The 24,309-nt window shown below is 43.4% G+C and overlaps 1 protein-coding gene and 1 long non-coding RNA gene across 9 annotated transcripts; one reads left to right on the top strand and one right to left on the bottom strand.

Moving 5' to 3' along the window:
• Positions 1-2,658: 2,658 nt before the first annotated feature.
• Positions 2,659-7,980, bottom strand: LOC147601359 (uncharacterized). Its single transcript, XR_015258140.1, has 5 exons — positions 7,392-7,980; positions 6,949-7,098; positions 5,888-5,952; positions 4,577-4,723; positions 2,659-3,174 (listed from the first exon to the last, which is right to left on the bottom strand). It is a non-coding gene; the product is annotated as an uncharacterized LOC147601359 (long non-coding RNA).
• A 657-nt stretch (positions 7,981-8,637) lies between these two features.
• On the top strand, positions 8,638-16,353 carry ZBTB18 (zinc finger and BTB domain containing 18). Of its 8 annotated transcripts, none has more exons than XM_010115770.2 (3): positions 9,485-9,745; positions 10,268-10,351; positions 12,462-16,353. In XM_010115770.2, exons 2-3 carry the CDS (start codon positions 10,339-10,341, stop codon positions 14,042-14,044), a joined length of 1,596 nt encoding a protein of 531 aa, XP_010114072.1. In that variant the 5' UTR covers positions 9,485-9,745; positions 10,268-10,338; the 3' UTR covers positions 14,045-16,353. The 8 variants fall into 8 exon arrangements, with proteins under 8 accessions (XP_086600943.1, XP_086600939.1, XP_010114072.1 ...); XM_086744810.1 differs by having other exon boundaries at positions 9,485-9,762; XM_086744812.1 differs by lacking the exon at positions 9,485-9,745 and adding an exon at positions 11,555-11,578 and having other exon boundaries at positions 10,020-10,351.
• Positions 16,354-24,309: the final 7,956 nt, after the last annotated feature.

Below are 24,309 nucleotides of genomic sequence, written 5' to 3'. Positions count from 1 at the left end.
CCTGGATACAGATGATCCTGACAGCAATCCAGACAAGGGAGATGAACTAAGTGATCTCTTGAAATTCATTCAGTCCTTTTTTCTTTTTTTTTTTTTTAATTTCTATGTTACCCATGGGAGGTATAGAACTACTTTGTGCCTCAATTCCACACCAGTGAAACAGAAGTACCAGGAACCAAATTAAACAAATCAATGAAAATGACTCGCATTGAGCTTGGCTGTCTCAAACTGGTTAATCACTTGGGGTTTGCAACTCATACAATTTATCATCTGTGCCTGCTTTATCATCAAAAGTAGATATTTGCCAGTCATAGTGTGGAGAAAAATCAGATACTGTTGTCATGACTGAATGCTTTTAAATGCATTTAAAGCTTTACAGACTAGTTAGATGCAATGTATATTTAAAATTCTTGAAACCAGCAAAAGATCAGATTGAGGAAGGAGAGAAAGATGGTAGAACAGTGACACTGTGCAAGTTAGTTTAAATAAAGAATCTTATCAAATCCACTGACTACTTGTTCACATCTGTCCAAATATATCTTATGCCATATGTCCTACTATATAAGTCAGCTTGGAGGCAGGACACTTCCCTAAGCAGCAATTCACTTCCTGAGTCTGCTCTATCTTGTGGAGAATAGAGACGGGGAAAAAAAAATGATACATCGCAGAAAATCTGAGAAACAAACAAAATAACCTTCTAAAAGCCTCTGGGAAATAAAAATCCTTTCTCTACCCTGACAGTATGGTTAGCTGAATCTTTTTTCTTCTCATGTATTAGGAAGAGTAATCACAGAGATGCTGTTCTTACCACAAGCTGCCTTTGAGGAAACCAGATGCCTCAGTTTTACTTCACCTTTTCAGTTTGCCAAAGTGGAAAACATTCTCTTGCCAGTCATCTCAGTGACCATCCTGCCATCACGGAAACACAGCTTACAGCTGCAGCCTCTCAGGTCAGACTCCCAGATATGGCCAGTCTATCCCTCGGCTGTGCATGGGTCTCCAAGGGCTTTGGTGTGACGCTGAGCAGCAGGCAGGGGAGGGGAGACCTAGCCCTGCCCAGCCACGGCGCTTCCCAGCCAAACGCTTCCCGACGGGAGCTTTCAGCTGGTAGGGTCGGATAAAAATATCGGCATCAAAATCCCGTTTCAGATATCAGAAGTCTCCTTATGGCTCTAAGAGTTTAATTTTCATTTAAACATCAATAAATAGAGGCATAAGGGTTTAAGATGAATTATGTAAGCCCTTTAGCCATAGCCATTACATTCTGCCACAAAAATGAGCTGCTGTTCTCACTTTGTTTTATGGGCTCACTGTAGCCTGTTGTTATTGTAGCTGCCAAATAAAAACCAGCAAACCATGCAAATGAAAATATAATCTTTTATGCTTTCATAGTCTTAGGATAAACCGGCATGTGCAGTTTTAGAGGAGGGGTTTTTCTGCAGTCTGTAATGTTATGCCCCTGTCCTGGGAGCCTCTGCGAGTGGAGAGCAGCAGTGGCTTCTTGGTGGAGACCTCTCAGTCAGCTGCTCTCCCCTCTCCAACTGCAGCACTGTCACAAGCCCACGGACGAGAAAACACACAATAGCTGCCTAAAGGTATGAAGAAAGGGTGGATTATGGGTCTTTTAATAAAACTGCAAAGTCCCCTTGCTTTCAAAAGAATAGATTTTCCACCTCTAACTTCTCTCAAACCTCCTCGTTCCCTGACGGGAGCACAGGAGCACATACCCCACAATTTGCTCCGAGCCATGTGTTTCCTGAGGGTCTGTCACCCAGCTAACGTGCCAAAAGAGAAAGCCACGTGAAGTAATCGTGACAGGGAACAGCAGCTGAAGCCGAATGGTAAAAGCATATGACTCCATGCAGGAATACCTGGGACAAAATGTGCACCAGTACATGGAGACAGAGAAAAAGAAGAGCCAAGAGGGAACCAATTCAGGGACAAGGTCTTACCCATGCAATGTAAAAAAATGGGACTCTAAGCACAAGTTAACGCGCTTTCAAGCTAATTACAGCAGAGCACAGCAACTATATTAATGGCAGAATATTGAAAATACGAGCATGTGGACTAACATGTAACATTTAGTCCATAACTTTTCTGCCCAGAATTGAGATTCAAAGATTGACTCTTTCATCTTTGCAATGTCTTGCGTCTTCCTTTTGTCTGTCTTGGTTTATTTTCATAGTCATATTCACTGGTGATAACATTTTATATTTTGTGCTTCCTAGTGGGAGCTGTGCTGGATGCTGACACCCACTCTTGTGCAGAGATTTTTGCATATTTTTTTTCTCTTCCACCCGTTTTACACAAGATGGTAACATATGGCCTTGGGTGATTAAATGATTTAGTGAATGAACTAAGCAGAAAGAGCAGGCTGATTGGAAGAAGACAGCTTCTGTTTAGGCATAAATGTCTTTGTAATCTGTAATGATAGGAAAGAAATTACAGAAAAAGCATAAGACAGTTTAATTGGGTTTTGGTTAAATACTGTATTTTTCAGGTCTGCTTTAAATATAGTGAAATAATTGTATAGTGGCTATTACTTTTTTTGTTTCTGCGGCATGTCTTTGTAGAAGGGGCACCCCCCAAATGTACGCAGAAGCGTACACCCACCCACAGCGTATAAAGAGAGAAAAATTAAGCAAATGGTTTTGTAAAACAAAGTTGGCATTTTATTTATTAACTTCTAAACAAGGCGATCCCACAGAATGTGATGCTGGCCACCACACTAATTGAAAAGGTTTCACACCTTCAAGCTTTCTCTGAATTAGTCCAATTACAACAGCCAGTCGCACCTGTGCGACCTCAGCAGGAACCACAGAAGGTTTTGTGGAAGGCAGATATTTAGGTATCTTCTGAGCAGTCCCACCCCGAACACCTCTGCCACTGCCGGGGCCCAGAGCACAAATTAAGAACCACTTCCGCTGTCTTCCTTCCACGGCATCATGATTTGCGTCTCTTGTCTTTTTGAACTCTAGGTTTTGCATTTGTTATATATGTTTGGGGAAATACTTGTGTGTCCTTGCAAGCATGTGGTGGCACACAGCATAGGTCTGTCCTGAACTCAGCACCTGTTCACGATTGGCCAGGGTTGTGGGAGACTGGACTCCAGCAGCCAGGTGTTCCTAGGCTAGAAATCTGAAGCCAATTCTTTTGTATCCAAAACAAGTCGTCCTTTGAGAGAAAACATTTTGTTTCAGTGATGGTGTGCATATCATTAATACTCAACAAACAAATCCAACTGAATTCCAGTTCACGTCTCCACCCACGAGGCCAATTCCATTCTTTATGATCAAATTTTTACGCAGAGCCTTGAAATTGTTTTAGGACATAACAAAGAAGTCACTGATCTCGGTAATTTTCCCCCAGTGAAGCAGAAGCTGTAGCTTAAAGCAAGACAAATCCATGCTCCAGAAAAGGACAGCTGGACCTAAAGAAAGTATATCAGTGGTGCCTGCCCTCAGCTTGCAGCGTGAATGCTAGCAGCCACCTCAGTGAAAAACTTCCATGGATGGTGCTCCTTCTCCTTTACGTGACAGTATTTGAGAGGAGAGAGAAATTTTTGGCCCCCATGCTAAGAAAAGCTCTTAGCTGAGCATATCCTAGTGGCTTACCCGGCACAGCTAGGGCTGGTAAGAATTACTGATCCAGTCAGACTCTGGCACAATAAGATGCACATTTAGCCAATTCATGCAAAAGCTGTATTACATTATCTTGGCACTTCCCCAGCACTGGTTCCCCAGAGAAAAAACTCAGTTCCATGGTGACATCAGCTGAACCTCAACTGTGATGGCAACTCCAGAAACTACTTAACTTTTAATTTTTCTGAAAATTGGACTGCCATTAATTAAGTTTCTCTACACTTTAAAAAAAGAAAAAAGAACAGTAAAAGAAAAAAAAATCAAGAGTACCATAATCACAAGTCATAATTTTCACTTGTCTAGGATACATAATCCTGGAGATATTTACTGCTGTACCTCCAGCCCTACTGTTCAAAGCATTCTGGGAGAGTTTTAATTTACCAGGGGATACCCACTTTCTGTTGTCCTATCAATGAAAACAGTAGTAATACGTATGGGTGATGGTATCTGGTCCAAAATAACCTGTAGAGCATAAACCCAGGATATCTGGCTACAGAGGAGCAGTTTTCATTGCTGATTTCTTCTTTTTTTTGTGGACAACAAAATGGATGGTACGTATGGTAATTAGCACAGCGCTGTTCTACAATTTGAAGAAAATGCAGAAAATCGTGTTAGAGCAGGTATAAAAAAGAAGCATTAAGGGCCAAATTTGCAGCCGGTTCCACAGTATAGCTGTGTTGTGTTAACATCTAAATCTATGGTTTTGGACCTGAATATCATGCAGGTACTTTTGACCTTTATCAGCTCGGGCTCTTCATCTGGGCTGCCCTCAAGAAGTGTCTCCAAGAGCATATAGCACTGTTCAAGCTCCAGAATCAAATGCAACGAACACATCTTGAGGCTTGCAGGCAAAGTTGGCATCTGCAAAGCAGCTCGCTACGTATTAATCAATCTTGAGCAGCAACAAACAATACTGGGAGATTCACCACACAAACCTTTTCAGACAAGATGCCAGGAAACCTCGACGTTCTCAGACCAGAGGTGAGCGGGGAGGCTCTACCAGAGCTGCAGGCGCTCCTGTAGCACCACATTGCAACGTCAGCATTGGTTATGAGCCAAAGGCCTTCAGGCTTGCTTGCTGCCTGGAGGATATAAATGAAAGTCAGCAGGTGCAAAGGTGCAAGAAGTGCAAAACTGCATCATGTCTTTTCAAACTGTGTTTGTGCAGTAAATGAGCCTCATTTCTTTCTGCGTTAAATCAAGACCATTTTTATGTTCTTTGGCTTATGAATGTTCTTAGCTCAATTTTTGTGTGTTCTCTGCTGTACCTTGGGATGCCTGAGGTGATTTATAAATATCTGTAGAGACCAGGTGTACTGCCAGATGTTTATATCCCTTTACAACAAGGCTTCACCATCCCTTCCAGTGGAATGCCCATCTTACACTATTTTTTCTAATAGAGGACTACAGGGTATTTGTGAGTTTTCCTTGTGTAGGATTTTTTCCTTAATTCACTTTTCTATCATCTCGTTTCTGTATTTAAAATAATGCTAAGTCTTTAAACCTTTCTAAGTAGTCTTTAAAAAAATCTGAGCTCCTTTCACATTAAAAAAAAAATCACAGACAAATGTCAACAGTTCCAGGTTTAAATCAATGAAATTTGACTCACTGCCAAAAAGATTTTTAATCTTAAAGTGTTACCTACACTCACTTTCATTCTGTTTCACTCCATCTCCTATTTATAAATAGTAAAAAAATGTTTTATTATAATAGTTGTATACACTGTAATTGCAGATCATTCTCTTAAATAATAACTGTAGGAACAAATAACTTGTAGCCCCGAGGACAAACCAGACTGAAGAGGCAAACAGGAAAAGGTATTTGCCCAAGGTCATATAATCAAGTGATAGAATGGAAAAGAAAATACAAGCTGATTTAATTAGGAGTCAGCACTGTAAATACTAGGTGAGCAGCAGTAAGATTTTTCTCAGTTCGTCTTAAAGCATAAGGAGGTAAGTTCACGTGTATGAGGAGGAAAGAGTCAGTGAACAGAACGTATAAACAGTAATGCCCAATGAAATTTTATTTTAAGAGTATTTTTAAATTCTGGGTCCTGTAGAAGTCTATAAGGACCGGAGAAAGTCCATTTGCTAAATGTTCTCTTTAGCAAATAAATTATTTGAATTTTTTCACATTAAGCAGCCTCATTTTTCACGGAGTTTTGTAACATGAGAATAACTAAACTGCCTTCCTCAGTAAAATTGCACTTGTAAAAGTAAGTATTCATAAACCAAGGTCTTACTTACCGACCCCGAGCAGCTGCTGAGATGGCTTATACCAGGAAGCACGAGGCAGGACGCAGTTTACAGATCTAGGACAACATAGTTAATGGAATCATTTCAGGCACATTCACTGACAGTTCGAACATATATATAACTGCATAAGTTATTTGTATGTTTTAGATTAAAAAAAAAAACTTTTAAACTATTTTCAATGGTATTTCTTATTAAAATACTTTCAACATTTATTTTTGCAATTGAAAGAAAAAGCGGTTCAGTGCCTATAGGGAATATGTTCAAGAAATGACAGGCAGCCGGGAACAGAGTACTGATTTTTCTCAGATGAAGTGATTATTAGCACTGAGGAGACAATCAGGAAACATGAAGAGTCAGCACCTTAGCTGCTGTGTCTTGAAGACAAGGACAGAACCCCATCGAGTTCCAGGTATAACAGAATATGGAATATGATGCCAATGGGAAAAAAAAAAAAAAAAACAACAAAACTCTTAAAGATGGAATTGTATCAGTATCCAAGAAGGACTGAAACACTATGAGGTTAATAATTACAAAATCCCACACTGGGTCTGCATGAGCAATCAGTTCACCAAAGGATAGAGAGAAAAGTGTCTTCTTTTGCACATACGTATATTTTATATTTTTTTATATATACATATGTAATGCTCGAAGCATATGGACACCTAGATGCTAGTTGCTGTGTGATACACATAGTAGTGCTGTCAAATAAATTAGGCACAGATAGAATTCAGCATGTTTCTTTATAACGGTTTCATATTACTGAAGGAGACCAAGTACGGGCCTTCAGCTTTTATATCTACTCAATCAATTACAGTTATTAACACATAACTGAGTTCTTTTTCTTTAAACTCCGGGTCCCTTTTTGGTGAGCCTTGTTTTCTTCAAAATACTGATCTGTGTTAACTCTTTTCCTGAAACTGAAGGGGAGATGGGGAAATACCTAACTCCTTGGATCAGTCTTTTCCTAAGCAAGACCTTAGCTCTTCAAACCTGGCCTCCAATGCCCTATCCTAACCCGTCACTAAGCCGTGGGATTCTCCCAAGCTGCTGACCTCAATTTGCCTGTGAACCACCACGAGGGCTAGAGAGCTGCTCTTCCCCCCAGGCACCGTCCTTCCACCACCACCCTAGAGCAGGCAAGCCTGGGCACATGCATATCCCAAACGACGTCCACCTGCTGGCACCGCTCCTCATAGCCTGCCCTGCCACAGCAGGAAGCACGAAGATTACCAACAGAAATGCGATGCTAGAGGTGGAAAGTCTAGCCCAGGGCAGGGCAATCCATTAATAGAGAGAGGAGTCAAAGCACACTCCCATCACGCTCCTGTTACAAATTCACAACCAGCCTGTGCTGAGAAGGGAGGCTAGGAAACAAACCATGGAACTACAAAGGTAAGTATTTATTCACGTGCGTGATGTGCTCCAACCAAACTGGACACACCCCAGAGATTTTTCTTTTAGGAGTTTTATACAAGGGTATGAGTCACCCAATTACCTACTAATGCATATTGCTAATTAGCCAATCATAGTAGCAGTACAGCAAAGCAACTATATTTTTGTATGTCTTGCAGCAGCAGCATCCATCAGCATCCTCGTTGCTTATCTGTTAATCCAGATGTTTCTGTTGTCAACTTCTGCAAAGTTATCAGGCATCAGCAACTTGTGTTTCCCTTAGATATAGATCCCTCTGTAAATTTTGCTAGAAGTTTCCTTATCTTAGTCAATCACTCACTCTTCATAGTAGGGGCAGGTGATGGGTTTTGGATCTTGCAATAATAACACAGCAATTACACGCTGATAACGTTGTTGGCTCCTAATTACTGTGTGGTCTCAGTAATTAACATCACGCTCTCCATCCTCCAGGGCCCTGAGGTAGCACAGCTAGTGCCCAGGCAGGGGGCCTGCCTCTGCCCGAGATGTGTGGGCAGGTGCCGACTGCGGGCAAACTCCCCGGGAAGCGAGAGAAGACGGGGCTGGGCAGTTTCCTCAGGGCGGACAAGGCCTCTCGGGCCAGGCCGGGCACACAGCCGCCCGCCCACCCGGTACGGCCTAGCCCGCCACAGGTGGCCCCACCGACTGCGGGGCCAGGCGAGAATGCGGGGCCAGGCTAGAGGCCACCGGCCTCACTCCCGGGCATGGCAGCAGCCCAGCCCAGCCCAGCTCACCGGGACACGGCGACGGCCGACCCCGACCCCGCACCCCTCCGCCGTCCCGCCATGCACCACGCCCACCCCCACCATCTCGGGAACCGGCGCGAGGCCGCTGCCCGCGCGCGCCTTCCACCACCAAGCTCCGCCCCCTCAGGCCCCGCCCCTCCTCACTCGCCCCACCCGTGGCCCCGCCTCCTCCCCGGGCTCGGCGGGTCCCCGCCCCCTTCCGCCTCGGCTCCCCCGCCGGGTCACGCCCCCTGCCTCATCGCTCGCCGCGATTGGCGGCGCCGCCGGCCTTCCCGGGCCGCCCTCCTCCACTCAGCACCCGCCGCGGCCCGTCACTCATCGGCGAGGCGCCGCGCCGGTTGGCGGCGACGGCGGCGCGGGCGGGCCGGGCTGTCAGTCAGGGAGCGGAGTCCGAAGTGGGGAGCGGGGAGGGGGCGAACATCTGTCTGCCGCAGCCCGGGCCCGGCTGTGCCGCCGCCGCCGTGCCTGCGCCGCCGGCACCCGGCGCCCCCCGCCCCACCAGAACCCCCCCGCCCGCTCCCGGCCCCCGCCCCTCCCCCGCGCCCGGCCCCGGGCTCTGCGCCGTCTCCGGCCGTCGGTGCTATGGGGAGCCACTGAGCGCGGGGCCCGCTTCGCTCCGCCGGCTGCCCCGCTCGCTCCTCAGCTGCCGGCAGGGGGGAGGCCGGGGGGGCGGCGGCCAGCGGGCGGGCGGGGGGCGAGGCGCGGTCCCGGAGCGGCAAGGGAGCGAAGAGGAGGCAGCGGCGGCGGCGGGAGCGCGGGGACTTCGGGCCGCCGCGGAGTGTGAGTCCCGCTGCCCCCATCCCCACACACCCGCCGGGCCGGGGCCGGGGCCGGGGCCGGGGCCGGTGCGGCCCCCGCGGGGCGGGCGGAGTTGTCGGCGAGTCCGGCGGGGGGTGGAGAGGCGGGGGGGGCGGGGGCAGCCCTCCCCGGGCGGCGGGACCGGCCGCACCGGCGCCGCTCCCGGTTACTTTTCTTTTGTTGCCGCCGTGACCCGGGGGCGGCTTTTCCTGCGCGCCGGGCAGCTGCTTCCTTCCCCGCGGGGCGGCCACCGGCGCTCCCGGCCCCGGGCGGGGGCGGCGCTGCCCGGCGGGAGCAGGGCCGCGGGGGGCGGCCGGCCCCGGCCTGGGGTGTCAGAAGGCGGAGGGGGGGCGTCCCCAGCGAAAAGTTGCCGCCGCCCGGCGGGGATGGGGGGGGCCAGGCCCGCCGGGAACTTGCTGCGCGCCGCCGGCCCGCGGCCCCGCGGCTCCCCTCACGGCCCGGCGCGGGGGACGGCGGGCAGGTGAACCGGCCCGCTTGGTAGACGCCAGTGCGGCGTGAGTGTCACCGCGGAGGGGGGTGAGGGGAGGCTGGGGGGGGGGGGGGGGGGGGGAGGTGGGGGTGGTCCAGTACGCGAAGGGCCGGGCGCTGCCGCTGCCCTCCCTGCCGAGCGGCTGGCGGCGGGGAGCGGGGCTGCGGCGGGGCCGGCGTCCCGGGTGCCACCGCAGTGGAATAAAGGAGAGGCCGGGTCCCCCCGCGGGGGAAGAGCGATTTATGAGTGAAGCTGAGCGCTTGAAATAGTGCCCCGGTCAGGCCAACGGCTGTGCCGTGTGCGTGAGCTGGAGTTTGCGTGCTGGGTGTCGCTTAGACTGGCGAAACCCTGAAACTGAAAGGAGCGACGGCGAAGCGGGGAGCTGTGAGTTGAGTACACAGGTTCGGTTTAATTTCTTCTTTTAACTGAGAACCCCTGGGCTCGGTAACACCGAGTGGGGTACGTATCTCGGGTAACCCCGTGGCTGGGGTACGCTGTCGGTGTAGAAAGCAGTCCTTCAACTTGCGGCAGAAGTGTTGCTATGCTGCAAATACAGTAGAGCCCCATATGTTTAGGATTTTCTTTTTTTTTTTTTTTTTCCCTCCCTGTTAGAAAGTTTGAAAAAAAGAGACTTTGAAGTATTTTGTTTATACTAACAGAAGAGAAAAGTTCTCCTAAGAAAAAGCTGGTGGCAGGAGTGTAGAGGAGTAGCATATGGCATTAAAAGGAGCACAGCTGGAGGTAGCATTTCCATCTGAACATGATGTCAGAGCAGCTGACAGCCTGCCATCCCTCAGCCTTTTATTCTAACACACAGACAGGGAGTTAGTGTGTGCAGATCTGTGTGTGGAGAAGGTATCTCATTCCTCTCTAACATCATCTCCACTTTGCATCTGTCTCTCCTAGTCTGCTTTTTTTCCACCGATCTAACAGACCTGGAGCCACCAAGACTCAGAGGAAAGGACTTAATCAGGTTTATGTGTACTAAAGGTAGGAGTAGGAATAGATTAGATACAGCATATTTCTGTTTTGGTGTGTTGTTTATTGAATTTCAGGAAAAAAAATCACATTACTTTTCTAACCAAGTTTAGAGGTAATATATGAAATTGAGTATTAAATAGATAAGTGGACTTGGTCAAAAGGCTTGGGCTACAGTTGGAGAGTATCAGTTCTTGGGCATGTTGTTAGCATTAACGCATATTGTGAGAATGTCTTGGTTTGGAAGAAGGAGAGAGCAAGTTCATTCTTTATTTCTGAGACCAAAACTGCGGTGGATTTAGTGGCAAGCCTAAAGAGAATTCTGGTTTATGTTCTTGTGTTGCATCTTTTACGTGACTTTACGGGGGTTTTAGTGAAATGTACAAAAGTGTGGGTTTTTTTTTTTAAAAAAAAAAAGGACTGTTCTGGCTAAAATGTGTTTGTGGGGAAGTCTTTCATTAAACTTCGTGGTTAAATATCCAGCAGCTCAGAACTGTAGTAGCATACAGCTGTAGTGCTTCTGAAAGATAGAAATCAGTTATGTGTTTAAAAACTTTTGTACCCCGGAGAATGGCTTGACTGGTTTCCTCTTTTCTTTCTCGCATGTAGCGTTTGAGATCTTTTATTTCAGCATAACAGTAATTATTTGAAGGAGTTTTTGTATTTGCGACTAATTTAGAACTTGTAGATTTGAGCTGCCTGAATTGGCCAGACAGCTGTAATCGCACTCCTCTATTCTTAATCTCTTTATCTGGGCAGCAGCTGCCATATGGCCACAGTCAGCTGGATCAGATGTTTATAAGCTTCCTTCTTCGTCCCTCTCTGTCCTTTCAGCCTCCTAATTTGATCACAGCTACCTTGTGAGCTGCCCTCCAATCTTTATTTTTAGCCCTCTTAAGGATTAGGATTGATGTTGGCTGTGGGGCACTTAAAGTGATTGTATTGTAAATCTTCGTGCTTTACTCTAGCAATGGTATTTTACAGAATATAGTAGGGGTTGTGCTGTAAGTTTTAGTGCATCTTGGTTTGCGAGGGCTGAGGATTTTTCAATAATATCTGCCAGCCTAGAGAGCCACGATCTGCTTAGATGGTTTGGGAGAGCATTGCTATCAATCACAGAAGAATAGATTAAGACAGGTTTTTAAGAGATTTTACTTTCTATTTGAGTTTTGACTTCTCTACTTCTCTGAAGTTTATTTTCTCTTTATCATCAAGGAAGGTGAATAGAAAAATACTTGGGTAAGAACAGTACTTGGGATACTGATTTTAAATATCACACATGCTCACGTTGAATGACTTTTTTTTTTTTTTTTTTAAGTTTGGTACTGCAAACTCTGGCTGGTGTGGGAGGGGAGGGAAATTTCTGTCCTTCTGCATAGGGGAAGCGGTGCTCACTGGCGTTTTGGTTGTTAGTTTTCTTTTGTAAATTCTGCATGTTGGCAAAAAATGTTCATTCTATTGTACAGTATAGAGAAGATTTAAAACCTGAAACTGTACTTACTACAAGAAGAAAACCCTGCGAACTGAATTTCTAAAAATCTTGGTTTTGCTGTTGATTTAAATCAACATTCGTAAATAATTTTTATACTTTATGAATGTTAGACCTCAGATTTGGGTATATTAACATTTCTTCATGAAATGCGAACCTCTCCTCTTACTACAATTTGACTTTAAAAAGAAGATTGATGATCTGATTGTTTTGTTTTGTTTTGTTTTGTTTTTTTCTTCCCCCTCTGTGATCTTTCAAACTTAGTGTTTAAAATTTTTTTTTTTTTTTTCTGGGGTCTGCCTTCTTAGGGATGCAATCTGGAGGAAGTTCCCTAAAAAAAACCCAAAAACTGTTGACCAGATTTTATGAACAGCAGTGATACTCTAGGAAAAAAATTAGATGTACCTATGTGCTCAGTAGAATGGCTTATTTACCACTGAAAGAAAATTGTAACTTCAGTGGTCGATCGGGAAAAGAGTTACCATCGTGCATGCATGTTAAATAATCTTTGTATGGTGTCAGTACCAGAATTCTGGCAATACAAGTACGAGGTTTTTAGAGTGGAATAACTTGGATTCGTAAGTTCTGTGATTCCGACCTACATTTAATTTTTAAAAATCTCATTGCTTATAGGTTATGAAGACAGTATGGAGTTTCCTGACCACAGTAGACATTTGCTACAGTGTCTGAGTGAGCAGAGACATCAGGGTTTTCTTTGTGATTGCACTGTTCTGGTAGGAGATGCCCAGTTCCGAGCGCACAGAGCTGTACTGGCTTCATGCAGCATGTATTTCCACCTCTTTTACAAGGACCAGCTGGACAAAAGGGACATTGTTCATCTGAACAGCGACATTGTTACAGCCCCAGCTTTCGCTCTCCTGCTTGAATTCATGTACGAAGGAAAGCTCCAGTTCAAAGACTTGCCCATTGAAGACGTGCTAGCAGCTGCCAGTTATCTCCACATGTATGACATTGTCAAAGTCTGCAAAAAGAAGCTGAAAGAGAAAGCAACCACAGAGGCAGACAGTACAAAAAAGGAGGAAGACGCCTCAAGTTGTTCAGACAAAGTGGAGAGCCTCTCCGACGGCAGCAGCCACATGCCAGGAGACTTGCCCAGCGATGAAGACGACGGAGAAGATGAAAAATTGAACATCCTGCCTAGCAAAAGGGACTTGGCGGCTGAGCCTGGGAACATGTGGATGAGATTGCCCTCAGACTCAGCAGGCATTCCCCAGACTGGCGGAGAGGCAGAGACGCACGCAGCAGCAGCTGGAAAAACAGTAGCCAGCCCCTGCAGCTCAACAGAGTCTTTGTCCCAGAGGTCTGTCACCTCTGTGAGGGATTCAGCAGATGTTGACTGCGTGCTGGACCTGTCTGTCAAGTCCAGCCTTTCAGGAGTTGAAAATTTGAACAGTTCTTATTTCTCTTCGCAGGACATGCTTAGAAGCAGCCTGGTTCAGGTGAAGGTGGAGAAAGAGGCTTCCTGTGATGAGAGTGATGTTGGCACTAATGACTATGATATGGAACATAGCACTGTGAAAGAAAGTGTGAGCACTAATAACAGGGTACAGTACGAGCCGGCCCACCTGGCTCCAATGAGGGAAGATTCGGTCTTGAGGGAGCTAGATAGAGAGGACAAGGCAAGCGATGACGAAATGATAACTCCAGAGAACGAGAGAGTCCAAGTGGAAGGAAACATGGACAGCAGCTTGCTCCCTTACGTGTCAAACATACTTAGCCCCGCTGGCCAAATTTTCATGTGTCCTCTCTGCAACAAGGTCTTTCCTAGCCCCCACATCCTGCAGATCCATTTAAGCACGCACTTTCGAGAGCAGGACGGGATCCGCAGCAAGCCTGCTACCGATGTCAATGTCCCAACCTGCTCGTTGTGTGGTAAGACTTTTTCTTGCATGTACACCTTGAAACGTCATGAGAGGACTCATTCAGGTGAAAAGCCCTACACTTGCACCCAGTGTGGGAAGAGCTTCCAGTACTCCCACAACCTGAGCCGCCACGCAGTGGTTCACACGCGGGAGAAGCCTCATGCTTGTAAGTGGTGTGAACGCAGGTTCACGCAGTCCGGAGACCTTTACAGACACATTCGGAAGTTTCACTGTGAGTTGGTGAACTCATTGTCTGTCAAAAGCGAAGCACTGAGCTTACCTACTGTCAGAGACTGGACCTTAGAAGATAGCTCACAAGAACTTTGGAAATAAAATTTTTATATATATAAATAATATATATATAAATCTATATAGTTGTGGTACAGTCTAAAAGCAATCTTGTTTCCTTGAACTGAAAGTTTGGCTATTAGCTTGTTTTTGCACTTTAAGGCAGCATGAATATTTCACTAATTTAGCACTCCGATAAAAATGAACTGTAGAGGTAATCCGACAAAGTAACACATTACGGAGCGTATTTTTCCCCCTTTTCGGAATAGAAGCCAGCAGATACTTTACTACTAAGGAATCTCCAATTAAAAAAATTTGGATGCGGCTTTATTCTCCCCAAAACACTGCATTGTTTTAAGTTCTTGATCTTTTCCTCTTAAAATCTGAATGTAGAAATCCTCTCCCAATTTTGTCAGTTCCTTTACATTTCTATAATTGCATGAGTCCTTTCTAGCTGTTGGAAACCTGAATGCTTTTAGACCCAAATGGAAAATTTCTGAAATGCTGGATTATCTATTTTTAAACAAGTGGTTGACTTAAAACTTATTATGGCAACTTCTGGATTTCTGACAGTTCCCACTGGAAAAAAAAAAAACAACTAAACACAAACAAAAAAAAAACCAACACAAAAACATAAAACAAAAACCCTGAGAGTACACTGGGATCACTGGGACTCTGTCTTACGTGAAGGTTTGCTTGGGATGAAAAAGGATATTGCAGCTTCAGCAGTGATGAACTGTGTGTTTAAAAAATGTGAATTACTGTTATTGTATACTGTAATTGATTACATGGGCCGGGGGGAGGTATCAAAGAACTTGGCAGGTTGTGTTGATGCTCTTAGTTGAGTCTTGAAAAGTAAATATTAACGCTACAGAAATGCATGAGTTTCAGTATATTTTTGTCTTTGTTTGCATTGTATAACTTTAACGAGTGAGTTGAAAATTATTTAATTTCCTTAGGAAAAAAAACCGACACCGTTGAAAATGCCGGTGTTACGAAGAAGAGAAATGCACTGTTTTTATTTTATCTAATTTAAATTTACTTTCCCACTGTCTTTAAGTTGAGAAGAACTTAAGCTACGAGTCGCCGATTTAGCTACGTTAACAAGGAAAAAAAAAAAATAATGAATGTTTACAACCAGGCTTCGAGATTTGCATGTGCAGTGTGCATTTACTAACCCCAGACCCCTTCTAATTGCACAGACCCCACGCCAGCTCCAACTGAGGTGCGTCCATTTCCCCAGATGAGCATTTGTAGGATTCCTGCTGCACCACTCCACCACAATAGGTCGTTCTTTTTTTTTTTTTTTTTTTTTTTTTTTTTTTTTCCCCGTTGAAAAGAGGCTGTGGATTGAAAGAAGAAAAAAAAAAAAAAAAAAAAAAAAAGCCCCGGGCTGAAAGGCCTGGGAAGGCCTGAGTGACAGGGGGGCCGGGGGAGGGCAGGGGAAGGACTATGTGTATCCAAGCAGCAGAAACTGCAGCCTGACGTGTGGTTTTAATGACCAACACGCAGGTCAAAAGCATTTTGCACAGTGTTTGTTTTCCTGTCTTGCACTTACAAATAAGGTCTATGGGAGTAGCATGGAAAACGTTTGCTGTTTTTCCTTTTTTTTTTCCTTTTTTTTTTTTCCTCTGCTTTTGTTTAAAATTTGATCGCCTTAACTACTGTAAACATAGCCTATTTTTGTGCTTAAGATACTGAATGGAAAACTCCATTGTGTATTGCTGGACTGTTTTGGAAATATTTGGTCAAATGTGTGTTAATTTGGCTGTAATGGCATTTAAAACACAAAAAAAAAAAGCTGTGAAAATGGCCTTGGAGCGTTATCTTTAGTTACTTGAATAGTTTCTAGGTTTTAAAACTACATTCTTTTCTTAAGTTAGAGAAGACAATCAGTGTCTGAGGAAAATGGACTTTCTCTTGGATTTTTTTTGTGGTCCTCGTGAGTGATTGCTTTTTTCCTTTCCTTAGTTTCACATTCTTCTTTTATTCTAAAACTTAGACTGACATCTAGCTTTGACAATCATAGTATGTTTTATTTTCCTGAGGGGGGAATAACTTATAATGCTGTTTAGTTTTGTACTATTGGTGTGTTGGTGAATTTTTAAACTGTGTGCTAACTGCAATAAATTATATGAACTGAGAAATCAATTCCCTTGTCTTTTTTCCCTCTTTTAAATTATAGTTACGGAGTATTTTTTATAATGTGTAACTTTATTACTTTTGTACAGACTTCTATTGCTAACTGTGTATGGAATATGTTTTCAGTATGCTTTTGAGCACCTTGTTGCTAACGTACGTATTTACATCTCACTTAACATTTAAAAAAATTAAATGCTTGTGTTTTGAAAGCATTTCTGTGTGTGTACCTCTCGATCATTCTGAAGAAGGATTTTTTAAAAATATCTTTTTTTTTTTTTGTTCTTCCCCCCAGACTCTTGCAGAAGCAATCTATTAAATTTTGGAAATTTTGCTACCATGCAAATATCTATACAGGCACACAATACCTTTTCTGGACTTAATTTCACCCCAGGGAGCTCTCTTGGGCTCACATGTTTTGTATTCAGTCTATCAGAACACTAGGGCAGAAGGCAACAACTTAATCTGAAGCACTGGCCGGGTACTGACTGGCCGTCAACGTTACAGAACAAGTAGGCAGTCGAAATGTCCAAAATGCTGGCAATACATCAAAACTGTGGGGATTACAGAGGAAAATTAAAATAGTCTTAAGTCTGTTTGGGGATTTCTATCATGGGCCAAATGTTTCTTTAAAAAAAATAAAATTAAGCTTAGCGAAACCTTTGGGGAAAAAAAAAAAAACAGGTTTAAATGGTTGTGGCAGAATATACCCAGAATTCTTGTTCGAGGCCGCTCCATCCTAGTAACGAGACCAGCACTGCAGAGTCCAATGGGAATAGGAAAGCAGACCTAAATTAGAAGTCTGGATCAGAGACAGCAGGACCAATTTGAAGGGGAAAAAAAAAGAAAAAAAAAATTTAATTTACACATTTCATTATATTTGTCATCTGCTGAGGTACAACTTCAGTTGTGCATTGACCAAGTGACTCTCAGTGCCTAAAACTACAATGCGTATCTTCCTACATCTACAGTAATTTGTACTTAGCCAAAATGATCTTTTTCACTGTTTTATAACAATTTTCAAGCATCATTTGCTATGTTTGGAGTTGGGAGGGGTTGGTTTTTTTTTAGTTATTACAGATATTTTGAAAACATCTCCTTTTATCAATGTTAGTGTCTTCGGCTGCATAGAATTCTCTTTTTCTAGCAGCAGACCTTTTCTGTGGGCATTCGTATGATAAAACATTATGCATAGTTAAGGCGGTTTAAAGTATCGTCAAGACTGAAAAATGGCTAATATTGCAGTTCTGAAATCCATGCAGCTGATGAGCTTTTGCTGTGGCTCTAGGCAGATTTACCATTTGTTCTCCAACACTGAAATTTTCAAGGATTGTAGATTCCCAAATAAAACTAGGCTTAGAAGGAGCCCTTCTTCAGAAGGCTAACAGAAAACATGACTTAGCCATTAATGATGAAATAATTCAAAATATCCTTTATACTTTCGGATTTTATCTAGATGGGATCTACATGTGCAGCACATACTTGCTTGTGGCTATCAAAGTGTTTCTTCAATGAGAAGATGAAACATAATCCTGTATGTTACCTCTCTCCGTAATGTTTATTGTACTAACGTATCTCAATAGCTGTAACTTTTTTTCTTGTTGTGCTTTTTTTTTTTTTTTCTTAACATAGTCCCTAGATAATGAAGCATGAGAGAACATTTTATTTAGCTTGAGGATATGCGGTAACAAAACCCTCACTGTTCATGTTGCCATGATGGTCGAAGGCAAATTGCGGGAATGGAAACCGTATGCTCTAAATCTCATAGGTTCAGAAGGCTTTCTCTGACTGGTGATAGTCATAACTTTTTAACCGTGAGTACTTCTAGCCCAAGACTCACAGGAAATATGCTAAATATATCATTCGGCTATTTTTTTAACCACTGCCTGTGATAGCTTAATAGTCTCTAATTCGGAATTATTTCTCTAAACTCAAGCTTAGGGGTTTAGAGTAAAGAGGTGTTTGAATCAGGTGCAGCATTCTACAAACCATCTACTTACCAAGACCTTTCCATCTTTTAGGTGCAATTTGAAGAAGAACTTGGTAGAAGTGTAAAACAAAACATTCCTGCCAAGGAAGGGAAGGGATCCTCACTGCTTTTCCTGCTCGCCTGCGTTAGGGGAAAAGCGAATACCAGACAATCCCATGTACTTCTGCTGAGCCTAAGGGAAACCAGCATATCCCTTCATAACTTGCATCGCCTTGTTGGAAGCCAAAGTAAAATTTTAAAATTAATTTGCAAAGGGACAGACTCCCTTTCCCTTAGCTGTGCTACCTCATCCCAGCAGCCTTGCTGGCTCACCTGCTCGGGAAGGACACCACCATTTTCTCTCCCTGCCGCAGCGTGCCCTCTGCTTTCCTTCAACAGAGAATGGATCGAGTGATTTATCGGTGGTGGACAGACTTCCCCTCCTCACAAATTAATTCTGAAATAATCAAATGTTCTAACTTTTCAATGGACTCCTAATATATATATTTTAAAATACATTTTTCCAGCCTGCTTTCGAAAATGAAACGCTGAGCCCCCCTTTTTATGATCAACAATGCTGCAGCAATTTGTAGCCGAGGAGAACTTGGACAGGGCGAAAATTTCTGCCTGTTCCCTCCCCTCACTTTGAAACAATGCAAATTCCTTCAGTATGAGAGTGAAATATGTTTCAAGTCTGAAAAAATACCTTAAAATTAGAAAACTGATTCTAAAATAGTCATGTAGTCCTCCGTAGCAGGGTTCTCAAACTTATATATTATTAACACTATTTGTCCATGTCATTTCCAAACTGAAATATTTCCAGAGAGTATGGTCTTTTATTAAAGAAATCTAAACAAAGCATTAAGGTTTGTTTGTTTTTTTTTTTAACTGGGATGGCAAACACAAATTTTAACAGAACTCTCCGATATTTTTAAAAGGAGGAAAAAGCAATGCACAAATCTTCAGGGCTCTTTCAAAATATTCTAGTCCAGGGGTCCTTGTTTAATTTTCGTCATGCTTCACTCATATTTTAATCGTCACTAAATATAGTGAGTTTGGTAATAAAAAAATATTTTCTAGATGGTAAGAGAGGCGTTAGTTCTTTCTTTGTACGAATGCGTTTGGGCAGAAGGTGGAAATGTTCCCTTTAGCCGACAAATGAAGATAGTCGCAGGAGGAAGATCCCTGCTTATTAAAACCTGCAGCCAGCAGCTCCTGCTAGCATGATAAAATTCACCTAAACCTGTTAATGGGTCTTACCGATGAGAGATTACGTCCTTTTGGGGAAGATTATCCATTTTAGGCTTGTAGGCTAAAAAAGAAGCAGCAGGAAAGCCAAAGGTGGACCAGGATTAACTATGACAGTGACGGCAAACGTTGCAGAGGTTTCGAGTGACAGAGATATCTGCCAAAATAATAAAAAAGTTTTTTTTTTCAAAAATAACCCATATTTGACCAGGACTATTTTTCTTATGTTGGAATTTCTTAGATGAGTGAATTTTTCAGACTAACAGAACTTGCCTAGGTTGTCTGCTTATAATCTTCAGGTTCATTTTGCTTTCATTTAGTTTCTTACTTTCAGGGTTTTTTTTCCTTAGAAGACAATTGCTCCACCAATACATCGTGCAGAACATACAGCATTTCCAGTCTTGATCACTCCTTAACATTAACCGTTTGTAGCAGGGTCCGTAAGTGCGAACCCGTCTGCGCAAACACTCCCCTCGCTGGGACAGGCATCGTGCCTCTTGTGTACCACGGCTCTTATTGTGGGGCCAAATTTTCTTTTCTGTTTGAGATTTTACAGCCTGGCTCTAATAAGCTTTTGCTCGGGGCTAAAAGGGAGAGCGTATGCAGTCTAGCCTTGGAGCTGAAATTTCCATGTGATTGGGGATTTTTGCAATTGCAGGAAATAAATAAGTGATTAATTGTAAAATACATCTGGTGATTATTTTTTAGGATGTTTTAATGTGCTGCGTTTTGGTATTTCTTAACCTCAGCATTGCACTTTAAAATACATATTGTGGATGAACATACATGTGTGCATGTGAAGAAGTACTTTAAAGTAACTTGCTAATTTTTATTTAGGTGCGTGTCGAGATCACAGCCTCAGTTATTCCTTAAAGATCTTCAGAAGATGTGTTTAGCGTTTGTACGTAGCAGCCAACGTGACACGGTCTTGTGCAACCTATTCCTTGTGATTCCTGCAGTTATCAGCACTAATTGGAGCACCAAGAAGGATTTTTTTATGTGATGTCCAGAACACACCAGATAGAGATTTACACTGCACATCCCCAGCCGTTACAGCCCAGTGTGTCAAACCCAACTTGAAATTAGTAAAATATTTAGAGAGCAAGTTGTGTGTACATCATGACTTCTGAAAGGATTTAACTGGTAAAGCAATACGTTAGTGCCTCAGTACTAGGGGAGCTATATTAAAAGGCTTAACAGTCTCAAAACAGCTCTATGGCAGGGTGTATGCTGTATCTGGATGTAAATCTAGATAGGAATTTAAATATTTCTTTCACAACCTTCCCAAAATACATTTTGGATAAGTCTTATTTACAGCTATTAAGAAAATAAAAACTACCCTTGATGCTACATTTTAGTTTTTTGTCAAATTGTCTTCAATTTTAGCATTAAAGCTACTTTTTATAAACTTTTGGATGTGATCCCAATATACATTTTACAATTTTAAAAATGTACTTTATCTATATATAAAACCCCTTGAAACTGATAGAGGTTTATCATACAAGATATGATTTATTTTCAACTGCATTTGCCACGTATTCGCACTTAGTGAGGATTCATGTTGAGATAATTTTGGAAATTCATACCGAGATAAAATATAGTTAAAATCTTAATGAAACACATCCTATCTTTATCGGCTATAGCTACCAGGTCTTAATTTGCTGTAGCTTATTCTCTCTTTTTAAAGTAGTTTGACTGGCACTGTCTATCCAGAATCTGATTTCTGTTCACAAATGATTTCTGTTCACAAGCTTATATACATGATGGATTGATAACACTATAAATACCAATATTTCATTATTTTCAAATGACTGACTGACTTTTAAGAAAGATCTGTGTCTTAACGAGCTGAGAGTAACTAGGCAATTCTTGATTTTTGGAGAAAGGGAGAGTCATACATCTCTGTGTTAATTATGAGGTTGTAATTTAACAAACACACGAATGCTGAGCTCCCTGTTGACAGACAGACCGACAAACCTCTGCGAGCGTTGGGTAACTCATTGTGACTTACTTCCAAGGATTTCTCAAGACTGCTGCTCTGTGCTTAAAAGAAAAGGCTCCCGAGATGCAAGGTGAACACAAAGTTGTATTTTGCCCAATTCAGTGTGGCAAATGTAAATGCTTTTAATTTTTGTTAATGATTGGAAAAGTCTCATAGCGAGAAAACTTCTCAAAACGTGAGGATAAAAAATGGCATAAAGCAGTGCTTCACTTAGGAAATTTGTTATTCGTAGCCTAAATTTGCATCAAGAAACCCATGCATTTTAAAATCTTGTTGAGGAGACCTTTTGAAGCCCATAACCAGTAGTTAAAAATGAGAATAGATCAAGCTTTTTTTTTTTTTAACAGAGTGCTAATTTTTATGTGCTCTTTTATTCTCTTTAATATATAACATGAAGTCCGCAGCTCGGAGGAGAAGATGAGATTCCTGCCAAGCGGAGAAAATACAGCAGAGCCACACTGCCCTTGCAGCCCAACGATGTTCTGTCGGGGTGAGGGTACGAGGCCAACACAGAGGCCATCGGTAGGACAAAACCATCCAGTTCCCCACTCTTCCACCAGTGAACATGCTGGAGGGGAGCATCTTGCAGCAAACAGTACTTTCATCCCCAAACAACAGCAGGTTTGTAGGCACGCTTCTGCCAGAGGGATTGAAAATGACTGAAGTTCTGCTGCTGGAAAGCCGTTGGGTAACACGGAGTGATTCAAACGAGGCATTAAAACCACCACACTCACCCTTTCTCAGCAGGCAATGGAAATGAGAGTGCTCGCTGCCCGTCCCAGGCCAAGGGATGTGCAAGTCACCAAAGTACCTGATGGTATAAGCCGATTTTACAGTGTTAAGCTCTGAACTAACAATGCCGCTGGACAGTCTGGAGCTGGATATTTGGGTGCTGTATTGCAATGCTATTTAAAAAAAAATACACTAAATGTAAGGGTCTGATCTCTCAACCCTTCTTCGTGGCAAATGAGCCCGAGGGAGAGCGGAGATGTTAAGGTTTGGGACCTGCCTGAGGTGAACTGCATGTGAGTCACTCTCAAGACAGCGAGTAGATGACTAGCACTCCTCTTAATGTTAGCCTTCTATTTTAGGTTGATGCTCTTCAGATTCAGGGCTCCCCCACAGGAAAATGCGACCATTTAATGTGTTGGGTTTTTTTTAACAAGAGCCTTTGATAGGCCTTACGGTCGTCCATGCCTGAGCCAAATTCCTTTGGTCCAAAACCATCTATATTAACAGCAGGCAAAATTTAGCTTTTGGGAATACTCAGCTCCTTTGGGTAGCTGTTGTTACTTCTAGAACAGGGTAGAAATACGTCTGGAGCCAAAAAAAAATATTTTTTTCAAAGACATCGGCTTAGCAGGTATTGCTAAAATTTAATATCGACGCTCACCTTTTGAAACGATCTTATCTCCGATCTTATCTTTGATTTAAAAGAAGGAGGAGGAGCCTTGAGCTTTGGACTGAAATGTGGTGAGAAGAGAGGGAACATCTGTAAATAATGGCTTTTTTTTAGGAGAGGGATAAGCACATTGTTAAAAGAATGAAGGAAATTACAGAAAAATGAGGTTTAAGAGAAAGCACATGTTGAAAGACAGAGCACATTAATCAGGCTATGGGAATGGGAGGTATAAAGCCTCTTTTCTACACCACTTTGATTCTTATTAAGGACAAAAAGCATTATGAGTTTTTTTCCTTTTTTTTTTGCTGGCTCTTAGGAAGGAAGCAATATACCACGGCAAGGTTGTGAGCCTCCCTCCTGGTGCAGTCCTGGAGGATGAAGCATGTTTAATTCACCTCAGAGGCTTTTTTTTTTTTTTTAAACAAAGAAAAGAAAGTCTCTTCCTCATGACTTTACAGATGGCAGAATCCTGTTTTTTTAAAGTCTACACTTGAAGTCTCATTGTTGGGTCAGTTCGAGACCCCATCCATGGAGCAGAGGTCCCTGGCTTTCTCCTGCCCTCCTACTGAATGAGAACATTGGGGATGGGCAGCCTGTGGCCAGTGCTACTTGGCAAAACAATGTGGCTCATTCTAAGCCACTGAACTTATTGAAGAAGGATAAAAAAAAAAAAAAAGGAAGTGAAAGTCATGTTTATTCTGGGGCTGGATGCAGGGTTTGATATTTTGGAGTGGTTTCACCACATCTTCTATGCTACCTCTCCAGCCCCTTTGTGCACCACGTTTGATGCCTGATGTTAGACTTGGCTCCATGCCTTTCTGCTGTCAGCTGATCCGAGCTGTACACGTTCTCCCAGAGTTATTTGTCGGTGAGAAAAAATAATCTTTGAGTCCTCTGCAGAACACCAGAGGTGTATGCTTAAATAAAAGTTCATCCCAGGATTCTGGGCAGAAATTAAGCTAATTATGGAAGTGTTTGTTCCATTGCAAATCCTCCTGAGGTACTTGGTGGTCTTCAGTGGGCACTGGCTGGAACCCCCGGTTTGTGTCCACGTTATTTATTTAGGAAAATAAGGAGGCTAATGGCCTCAGCCATAGCATTTTTCCAGGTTATATGGATACTCCTGTGACTGTCCCATTTCCTTCCCACCTCCCCAGCCTCATTTTCCTATTTTTGACTATTTTGCCATACCAGGCACATGCCACAAACAAGACTTTCGCCCATCGTGCAGCTCAGAAGCGGGCTGTGAATTTCAGCCGTCAGCGGTGTGGCTGCGAGCGCACAGCCTGGTGCCTGTCAAGCATCTTGTTAGCACAGCATCCGCAAGAAAACTACTCCGAGAAGTAGAGCCGGGGGGGGGCTGGAAATCACTGCAAGCCCCCACCACATTTTTAAGCATGGCTCTTCTCCATGGCTGGTGGAGGGGGTGAGGAGGACGAGGGAAGAGATAGGGGAGTGGAGCCTCCTAAAAGTGGGGTTTGCTTTCCACTGCAGCCCTGTAGAAAGCCTGGCTGCTGCCCGAGCCCACAGCAGCCACGCAGGGCAGGGGT

The sequence above is a fragment of the Chlamydotis macqueenii genome, chromosome 3 (genome assembly GCF_036417535.1).
Source record: "Chlamydotis macqueenii isolate bChlMac1 chromosome 3, bChlMac1.mat, whole genome shotgun sequence".
Taxonomy (NCBI): Eukaryota; Metazoa; Chordata; class Aves; order Otidiformes; family Otididae; genus Chlamydotis; species Chlamydotis macqueenii.
This window is presented reverse-complemented; position numbering and strand designations above follow the sequence as displayed.